The 10,710-nt window shown below is 37.9% G+C and overlaps 1 protein-coding gene across 1 annotated transcript in view; it reads right to left on the bottom strand.

The window, feature by feature from the left end:
* The window catches only part of SEMA3C (sema domain, immunoglobulin domain (Ig), short basic domain, secreted, (semaphorin) 3C), a 117,620-nt gene that overhangs the window by 32,187 nt on the left and 74,723 nt on the right, over positions 1–10,710 (bottom strand). The window contains exons 5-8 of the mRNA XM_010001785.1: positions 9,200–9,290; positions 5,539–5,658; positions 3,414–3,556; positions 1,297–1,411 (exon numbers count right to left, since the gene is read on the bottom strand). Of these exons, the coding sequence (XP_010000087.1) occupies positions 1,297–1,411; positions 3,414–3,556; positions 5,539–5,658; positions 9,200–9,290 (469 nt within the window). The remainder of the gene's footprint in view (positions 1–1,296; positions 1,412–3,413; positions 3,557–5,538; positions 5,659–9,199; positions 9,291–10,710) is intronic.

The raw sequence follows: 10,710 nt of genomic DNA, 5'->3' as shown, positions 1-10,710 counted from the left end.
GCTGAAGTCAACAATAGTTTCATCTCAGACTTGAATGGGAAAAAGCAGACATCATATGAATGGAACATATGCATAAATCTAGAATTTGAACATTCAGAAACAGATTTGGAAATTAACTCCATGCCATCTAGCCTTATGAAGACAGAAGGCAAATAATTTCAAATATGTTCAGGATCCATTTCTCACAATTCTCTCTGCTGGATCCCATTCCAGCAGGTTGTTTAACAGTAGGCAAGCATATAAGTTGCAGTAGGTCAAAGATGAAGAGTTCCCACAAATGGATGTAATCCAAAGCAGGACAATCAGGTGTTTCATCATCCAGTACACACTCTAGATGCCCTCAGTTGCTCATTTTCAACATATGAATGACACAGTTTTGCAGTGAAGGCACTGAAAGATATAAGAATCTCAGCTTCTGGTGTGTAGGGATTTATTAACTGCACTATGTAAAGCTGTACCTCACTGAACTGAATTTGCCCTCCTTTACCTCTGATCTGTCAATTTTCTTTTTACACTCTAGTGAAAAATACTTTAATCTCTGACAGTTTCTCCTTACAAATATTTTCATTAACTATAATCAAGCTACCTCTTGAACATATTTTACAACACACAAAAAGACTGAACTGTTGGATCTTTTTATCATATAATATGTTCTTTAGCTTTTTCAGTAATTTATGTAGTTCCTTCATTTAACCCTCTGAATTTTTAAAATATGCTCTTAAATATGTCAAAAGCAAAAGACATCACTGTGCAGAACTGGAAGCTTTACACTCTTCTGCTGAAAATTTAAGCATCTAAACGAATCCTGAGAAATTATATTTATTCATAGTACTATTGCTGGTACCAGTAACAGATTTTATTGGTGTTATCTTGAACTATCAAATTGAGGCCTCTACATGGGGATCAAAAAAGAATTAAAAAATTGCAGAAAAGCTGTATACTACCTAGTGGTATAAAAAACAGTTTCAAAGAGATTTATGTTAAAAAAAACCTCAGTTGGGAGCAAAATACGAATAGATTTCACTTGTTCCCTACCAAGTATTTACATATATGATTCCTTTACATAGTCAAGATTAATTACCTTTATTTCAACGATATAGATAATCACTGAGAGAGATTTATGAAGATTTTTTTCATTTCCTACCATAAAACTACAAGGGCAATTATGTAATGAATTTCTACAGGCTAAGACTTCACTTTCAACAACTTGACTAAGAAACTGTACAAACATCAATAATTCAATATACACAGGGTGCAGGATTTAGATAAAACTTTTAAGGCTTTTTATTGACTTACCTAATTCATCAAAGTACGTTTCTGTTCCATCTTCATCCATTACTGAGCACACAAGTCTTGCTTTCAAAAATGTTGTCCACTTGTTCACAAGACTACGTTGACCACCTGTGTCATTCTAGAAAGGAATATTATTTTCAGAAATAAAATAAATACAACACAGCTAACATTTTACTGGGCTTTCCCTCACTTCCCTCAGGTTAATTTGACTCATCATCTAGACAACCATGCTGTTATATTCAATATAAAAACCAAATAAGCCTAAACTAAGTTCCCTCATCTAATCACTCCAGACACAGGAAAAACAAGAGCTAGTCTTCTGAGCAGATATTCTGTGCTGGGGTAGCAGGCTTGGGAGGGTTGGGCAGTAGATGTGGAGGTATTGTGTGTAGGTATGATTGGAAAAGCTGTGGAGGTCTGTCTTGCTCCCTGACACCTAATGCAGGGAAGTCCATGCTACCTCTAAAAAGTCTAAGAGGCCTATGGAAGAACATTTCTTCTAATCCTGAGAGCAGTACAGCTGCATCTGACCTCGTAAGCCATGTTGGCCCATGAGATGAACACTCTGAAGTAAGTTCAGGAACGGTGGCTAGCATGGGTCAAGCTACTTTTGCACTGTTGCAAATTCTGCTAGCTTGGTCCAGAGCTGGCTTGGTCACAGCTTGCTCAAGAATCTCTCCATCTCTCTCTAGTGCAAGGTAGAAACAGTAACTGGTAAGTCAGATGGTACAGTTCCTGCCTCATTCTGCCAGTGAACACCTTGGGTAAGAGCAGTACCTTCCAAAATGCATAGCATAATGCCCACCAAGGAAAGGGAAAAAGGAAATGAAGATGCTAGGCAAACATGATTTTCCTGAAATACTGTGCAGGTTTCACTGGTGCTGCTGGAGCTGGTAATTAGAACTTCTGGGTGACCCATAAGGGGTATTTTGTAGTGGTACCTCTTGGCATCATTGTACTAATATATTTGGCCAGTCTCAAAGGCCTTGAATATGACAGTATGTAAACACACAAACACTTAGATTTATTTTCATTGGCTTTAGGATTCTGCCACTGACTTCACTGTGAGTTGAAACAGGCTGACACCTTTCAGAAATCATCTGGGCCTCATTATACAGTAACAATAACAAGTACAGCTATACTTGTGTGAAACATCTTTTTGCAAAATACTTAAAAAGGCCTTTGGGCACCCCCACAAAAAAAAAAAAAAAGAAAACAGAGATTGTAAAAGAGATCACATGCCTCATCCAGTTGATAGAGGAGTTTTAATAGGATCCCAGACATGCCCTGACACCCATGCACAACATCACCAGCATCATATTCTAAAGAAGACCCAGACAAGGAATATATAAACACTCACAATTATCTTCCTGAACCTTTCCAAAAGAAGGAACTAAAAGTCTAGCAGTAATTGTGAATTTATAATTCTGCCCTCATTTTAAAAAATCTATTTCAGTGGAGATATTAATAGCTGCTTCAATCATTATTCATCTACAGTTAATTGTAGATATGAAAAAGGAAATAGAGACACTGAGGAAAACTACGATTGTAAACTAATTACTGCACAGGAGTTGCCATATTCTTGACTTTAATTTTTGTTTCTATGTTTTTAAAGTTAGGCTTACATGTACATCAATGTGATAACTCAGAAAAGGACAGATATTGTTAAAATGCAAACAATATTTGAAAATCAAATCAACCCATTTAAAAGCTTGGCTCTGATATTTCCAATGTGTTTAAAAGACTTTGAGAATGTCTGTGTGTGTGTGAAAGACTTCACTGTCTTATAATTCAATTTTCTAAGCAAAGAATGTACCTCCTTTGTGCACAGGACAGCAAGTTTGGAAATTCAACACTGGAAAGTATTCTGAGTCAGAGAAATACACACATTTCTGACTCTCTAAGTTTTTGTATCATTATAGATATAGCCATATATACCTAACATGTTTAGACGCTAACTGTGTGTTCAGTAACAGCTCTTATTAATTATAAATGTGGAAGCTGAAACAGGAAATTTATTTTGAATATAAATCAAAGGCATTTCAATAATTTAGTCTTTTAACTTATCATGTCACACTAGCAGCTTGTCCCAACAACCTGGCAAACAAAATAGTTCTTACTGGGCATATTCTTGCAATCATTGAATGAATTTGCTTTGTGCTGCCACTGTTGTCTGTGAGTCTCTCTTTGAAGAAGAAGTAGATTTTGGCATCGTTGGGGTCAGTGCCATCTGGGATAACATGAGCATCCACAAAAATAGGCTCTGAAATGAAACAGTGTACCAAGAAGTTGAAACCAAGAGATTTATCAGTATAAGCAAATAATGGTTTGACAGTTACCGCCTGTTTCAAGGAAATGCTTTATAATGCATGTAGATGTACTATTGTGGCTATCTGCCCAACCTCATGTGTGGATACACCAGATACCACCAGGCAAACGGCTCTTCACTGGCAGCCTTAAATTTCTGCATCCTCACATTTTCTCCCACAGAAGATTTTTAGAAAAGCAATTGCAATACAGAATCAATAGTATTAGATAACTGCAGAGGTTCAAAAGACTTGGTGGGAAAGGGAAGAATCATTGTGTTAACAGGGGCACTTCAGGAAAGACTCACTGAGGAAAAACTTAAAAGTAATTTGCTAAGAGACTCTTTAGGAAAAGAACAACTAAGGTACTTTGAAAAAAGTATAAATCAGAGAAGAAACTAGCTGTTGGAATGCTGAAAAAGGAAAGCAGAATATGCAAATGCTTGAGCAGCATTTGAGTTCATATCAGAGGTTGATAAACATACCAAACACAATGAATTAGTGTAATGCAAACTGCAATGTAATTTAAAATATACATTATGATACACAACTGACTGTGCACTAATTTCTTGCAATCCCTTATTAGGCAACCACTATTGGTGTTGGTATCTGCATAACACATGATTTGGCAATTTCCTTAGCTAAAATATAATGGGCAGTGGAAAAAAGTCTTCAGAAAAGCTCCCTTGTCTCAAGGAAGCAGGTTTCTGTATGAAGGCTATATCTTTTCAAGGATCAGACAAGATTGCCTGATTGAAATGAAGTAGATATCTTGAAAAAAATCTGGTAGAAAGGTTGTATCTCTGACAAAAAACTCACTTTAGACTGCAGCTTTTTTGTATTCACATGAACCTATTCTCAATTTATATAATACGTGTCATGGCTCTGGTTCTAATAGAATATGAAAACAAATGGTGCTTGTGAAGTATTTGTCCTGAGCTTTTGTAACAGGTACATTTTCCAGGTATTAGGCACTTTAATGGTTCTTTTTCCCTAATTCACTTTAGGGTGTACACTTCAGGGAGTGCAGGTAAGTGTAAGAAGGTATAGCAAACAAGAAAAATTTAGAAAGCAGACATAGTTTTTCACTACTAGTGAATTTAATTTATTCTGATTGCAGTCCTGTGATTTCACTGCAGTCACAGCCACACAGGAATAACAAGAAAAAAACACAGCAACTTTACTTCAATATACCTAAAGGATTTTTTTCAATTGGAACTACTTTGTTAATTGCTCTATAATCTTTTATCTCTGTCTCTGTTCAGAGACCACCATTTTAATTCAAAATAGTGTAATTGGAAGGAGTCTTCTTATCAGTAAAGTCAGGGAGAATTTTCACATTGATTTCAGTGAAATCAAGAGTTAAGTGCTTGCACTCAGAAATTAGTTTTCCTACTGTGTTTTGATAATCGGTTTGTTGCCACTGAAATAAATGGCAATGACTGTCACTGACTTCTCTGCTAATGGAACTCTGTTCTGCATGCATCTTGAATGCAAGTGGTGGTGAGTCTTCTGTACAGAGGTGGATCAGCCTGAATCAATTGAAGCTGCAATTCATTATAAAAAAACTTAGAATCAAGGACTCTAATTTAAGGCAATGTCTGATGAATTAAAGGTGGACAAAGCACTTCCCTGGAAGTCCGACTGTCTGACAACTTGCCATTTGAAAAGTTTTCATACACTTTCCCTTGAACGGCTTGGTTCAATACTAATCCAAAAAAGGCCATCAGGTGGTCTGGCCTAAAAGGCTGGTTCATGCAGTGAACCCTTTATTGTGCATTGTCTACAATATGTTTTTACACATATTTCTTCATTGTTCAACTTAATAAATTAAATTCAGAGAAAAGCTCTTTAAAATACAAACTCCTTATTTTAAACTAAACAAAGCTGAATCTCCGTGGAACCCACTAAAAGCTCTGGTAAAACAAAGGCATCTCACCACTCAGCCACTTGGAGTTGTGCTGGTCAGTTCTCACTGCATTCCTCCTGGTCAGACTCCGAAAAATGGCAGCATCCGTACCCATGAAATCAATATACATCCCTGAAAAAAGCTCTTCATCTGCAATGAATTGATATGGAGGAGAAAAAGAGAATGCATTATTATGTTTCTTCTGAAATTTATAGTTATTCATCTATTTTTATTTTAAACTCATCAGCTCTTTGTTTACAGATAAATATTGGGTCCTGGGCATGGGGTTCCCCTTTGATTTACAAAGATGAAATCTGGAATGCACGAGAATCATCACATTTCTCTTAAAGACTTTGGGGAACTGCATAATTAAATGCAACAGCAGAACTGCATATTACAAAGTTCTGTTGCTCAACTTTCATTGCTAAGGATCACTGGAAAATCAGACTAATGTTATCAAAAAGAATCACATTCAATTTTTTAAGTACATACTTCAAAAAGCTTTTTCTTGCTGTGGGAGTAGACAAAATGACCAGGCTGAATTTATTGCTGATGTAAACTGGCACAACATCTGTTGCAGTCAATGGATTGGTGCCAATTTTTACCAAAAGTATTGTCATGGCTGCCCCAGGCAGCCTCAAGCTGACTTCAGAATTGCAGAGGCCAGACAATCATATTATTGAACTTTAAACAGAATAATATGGAGCTACAATTGTCCCCTTTTATGTATTTGATTCTAAGTATAGGGTCATTATGCTTGAAGAGAATTAGACACGCAACTCTTACATTAACAGAACTATGAACTTCTGCTCCCTGTGCAGGGCTGAGAACTCAGTTCATCAGTCAGGATATCTATCTGTGTTTGTGTGAGTCTGTGTGTGTGCATAAATATATGTATATATAATTATCATTCTAATTACAAATACTATCATTTTCTACTCCATGAATAACCAAGCAATTTCCACTGACTAATGACATTGAAACCCCAGAGTAGAAAACAGTAGCTAAAATAAACTGTAACTCTCAGAGTGGGAGTGGTGGCTGAATACATTCCAGTACAGCTGGGCCCTTTGATTGATGTTTTTGTCTGGATTCCTGGACTACCCAGAGAGTGTGGTCAAGCTGGCAAGAGCCACAGGTTCAGAAGCCCTTGAGGCTATTTTTATGATCTGTGTGTGTGCATCAATATGGAAGACTATTGGCTCATGAGAGAAATAAAACTCTGGAGATTTTGTTTTCTGCTGCTTTTTAGAGCCTGAACTGAACCCCTGCAGAACAGCCAGCAGCCACTCTTCTCTCATCTCTCCCAGTGATGACAAGATTCACACACAGGGGATTTCAACAATGCATTTGCTGCATGTTTGTGAGGCAATACTTCCTGAGCATGTCTTGACAGAAACACATTAGATCTATACTGATTTATAAATGATTTTGGATATTGGCCTCATTGCTTCAATCTGTCAGAGCTTTACTCTTATTATAAAATAAATTGGCTGAAAAAGATCAGGCTTATGGTTGTCCCTAAATGTTAAGTACAGTCCTGTGCATACGCACATGCACATACAGTTTAACAATAGTACTACACCATGTAAACTTAATCCTATTACATATCAACTCTATTATTTATGTTTTAAGCATTCCTAGTGTCTACTTGCTAATCATGTGTCAGATTATATCTGTCAGCTCCACTTCCTTTAGGTTAAATTCTTAAATTCTGCACAGCACAACTAGTTCACACTGCTTCTCTTTGTTATTGGGGGAACTAATTAATTGATGATGTATGTCTGCTTTTATCTCACAGTCTTGGTGGGGAGAGACACATGCATCCTGCACAGTAGTTATGCCAAGCTTTTTCAAAAGGCATTTTTCATTGTTTTGATGCAAAAGTGTCTTTGTATAATAGCAAATTGTACCAAGTTCAAATTTGGTTTCATAGCATCACTTTCCTCTGAGGGGTGAACCAGCTTTCCTGTTGCATTCTAGGCTGGTGATACCCAAAACTGTCAAGAAATTGCAGCTGTATTTAAAAATGGTTCTTTTGTTGTGGAAGAGTTATCTGGTCTGGCAGTATTTCCTGTCTTCTGAGGGGAGGAGAAGGAATTCCTCCTGCAGAAGAACACTCAAAGGAGATTCTAGTACATGGGCTCAGTCCTTGCATTTTAACTCAAGTTGTAATTTATAAAATCTTCTGTTTTCCAGCAGGGATATCGAGGCTAAATTCATTCAAGCCTAAAATTTTGAAGTGACTGGACTTTGTAGAAACAGGGAGAAAGCATAAAAGTCTGTGGGACTCTTCTGAAAAAGAGTGTGACTTTTGTGGAATAATTTAAGTTTTCCAGATGAATAATATAATGAAAGATAAGTCAAATACCAGAGTAGGACCCTTCAGTCACCTAATTGAGACATGAGAGAAGATAAAACAAAGTCTACTAAGATGAACAAAGCTGCCATAGAACTTTTGTCGAAAATAAACAGTTTACTCTATATACAGTAATTCAGGAACAATGTACTTTAATTGTGTTTCATCAAATCTGGAAGGGGCAGGGAAAGGAAACTTTATTTTTTTAATGACAGTTGATTAACTCAATACCGGAAGAGTAATGAATAGCAGTGGATTAACCCATCACTGACTTTGAACATTTTCTTTGCACACAGTGTCTGTAAACACTGACCATAGAACACCAATGAGATAAAGATAAAAGTGCATCCAAGGTTCAGAGGTATCTAGGTAGCATTTACCTGTCTTCTTGAGGTGTTTTCAGTTCAGTACATCTGTGCACCAAGTTTTATTTCCTAAGAAAACCTGACAAATTTGGGCAAATGCTGTTCCCTTCATAGCCAAAAATGTAGCAAGGAGTAGACACACATTAAAAAATCAAGGCTTTGGCACTAGAAGTCTGTAAACGTCCTGCAAATGTGATAGGTCGGGTTACACTAAGTCTATATAATGTGCCTCCTAGTAGGAAAGAAAATACGAAAACAACAAAAAAGGGATTCTTTCACTGATGACTTAGGTTGCACAAAGCCTATGCCCCCTTTGAGTTTTCACTTAGATACACAGTAGGCACTTCAGTAATTCATTGCATGGCGTATATCTCACAGTCACTTAAGTACAGTCGCCACTAATTCACAATAATCTTTGTGTCAGTTGTACCACTTTCTGGCCATTCAAATGGAGGAAAATTGCAAAATGGGTTGGGTATAAAGCCAATTGAAAAATGAAGAGCCTTGCAATAACTAGTGGGCCCTACGGCAGAGTTGACAACAAAAATGAAATTAAAGTAACTGAAGTCTTCAGGCTTTCTTTCCCTTGCTACTCTGAGATTTTACAAATAATTGAATGAGACAGAAGTGCTGTCTAGATGAACAAGGTCAGAAATTGTTCAAACATAAAATGCTAGACAGGGTAATACAAATTTGAAACTAACCCTGGGAAAAAATGAGTAAGCTGGAAAAGGGACTATCTTTTATTCTTTTCAACAGCTTATTTCTGCATTTTATTTGTACACCCACTTTTTATGTAAACCTTGAAACAAGGATGGACCCAACCTTTGTGCCCATTAGGCAGACACAAGGTGCTGCTCCTTGGAGGCTGAATTCTGTGTCCAGCTGATTTCAGGCATCCCATCAGTCCATACCACACATGATTGTATGGGTTTAGACCTCAGCAACTTGGCGTATTTTTACTTACTGATCATGACAGACACCGTGTTCACATTAGGGTTGAAAGAACAGCGTCCCTTTCCTGATTCACACTTGGAGTCGATCTTGAAGATTTGTTCCTGCAATGTAGATTTGTGTGTCACTTCTCATTTCAGAAACCATCAGATGTAAATTGATTTTTATGCTTGGCTGTTTCCAGCATTAACAACGCTCAGCATTCCTGGTCACTTTTGCTGCACTTTCAGCAGTTTAGCTTTCCTACTCAGAATTTCATCACATTTCTAGACAATTTTTTCATTGGTACCCAGTTTTTTCAAGACTCTTGTTATAAGGGACCTTGACAGGCTAGAGAGATGGGCCAGTTCCAACCTCATGAAGTTCAACAAGGCCAACTGCAGGGTCCTGCACCTGGGGCGGTGCAACCCCAGGCACAAATACAGGCTGGGGGAAGAATGGCTGGAGAGCAGTCCTGAAAAAAAGGACTTGGGGGGGCTAGGTGATGAGAAGCTCGACATGAGCTGCCAGTGTGAACTGGAGCCCAGAGAGGAACTGCATCCTGGGCTGCATCAAAAGAAGTGCAGCTAGGAGAGCCAGGGAGGTGATTCTGCCCCTCTACTCTGCTCTGGTCAGACCTCACCTGGAGTACTGTGTACAGTTCTGGTACCCTCAGCACAAGAAAGATATAGACCTGTTGGAGAGGGTCCAGAGAAGGGCCACCAAGATGATCAAAGGCCTGGAGCACCTCTGCTATGAAGACAAGCTGAGGCAGTTGGGGCTGTTCAGCCTGGAGAAGAGAAGGCTCTGGGGAGACCTTGTAGCAGCCTTCCAGTGGGCTACAGGAAAGCTGGGGAGGGGCTTTTCACCAGAGAAAATAGTGACAGGACAAAGGGTAATGGTTTTAAATGGAGAGAGGGGAGATTTAGGTTAGATATTAGGAAGAAATTCTTCACTATAAAGGTGGTGAGGAACTGGAATGGGTTGCCCAGGCAGGTTGTTGATGCCCCATCCGTGGAGGTTTTTAAGGCCAGGCTGGATGAGGTTTTGTGCAATCTGATCTAGTGGTAGGGTTCCCTGCTCATGGCAGGGGGGTTGGAACATGATGATCTTTAAGGTCCCCTCCAACCTTAATGATTCTATGATTCTGTGATTCTAAATTCAGGACACTGAAATGAATAATTTTTCCCTCTAGCTCAGTTATTCTTTTGACTTATCTCTGCAGTACCATTTGTAGAGATTACTTCTGTGTTTTTGAAGTTATTTATCCTTTATTTGCTTAATACATGGTGGTAATTACACAAGTCCAGAACATTACTACTAAAACAATAATAAATATTAACTAAAAACATTGCAACTGTAATTTGGTGATAGTATAAAACATTTGTTCTTTACTGATGTATCAGACCTACAAAAATCCCCCAAATCATGCTTATTTTCATCAATACTATCTATTGGATTGTGTGTAGAGCTCCAGTTGCACAGTAATAGATGATTTATCAATACCTTTTGCAATAGCCTGAAATCTCTTGGACATATTTTGGT

Source organism: Chaetura pelagica, unplaced genomic scaffold, assembly GCF_000747805.2.
Source record: "Chaetura pelagica isolate M959 unplaced genomic scaffold, ChaPel_1.0 scaffold137, whole genome shotgun sequence".
NCBI lineage: Eukaryota > Metazoa > Chordata > Aves > Apodiformes > Apodidae > Chaetura > Chaetura pelagica.
This window is presented reverse-complemented; position numbering and strand designations above follow the sequence as displayed.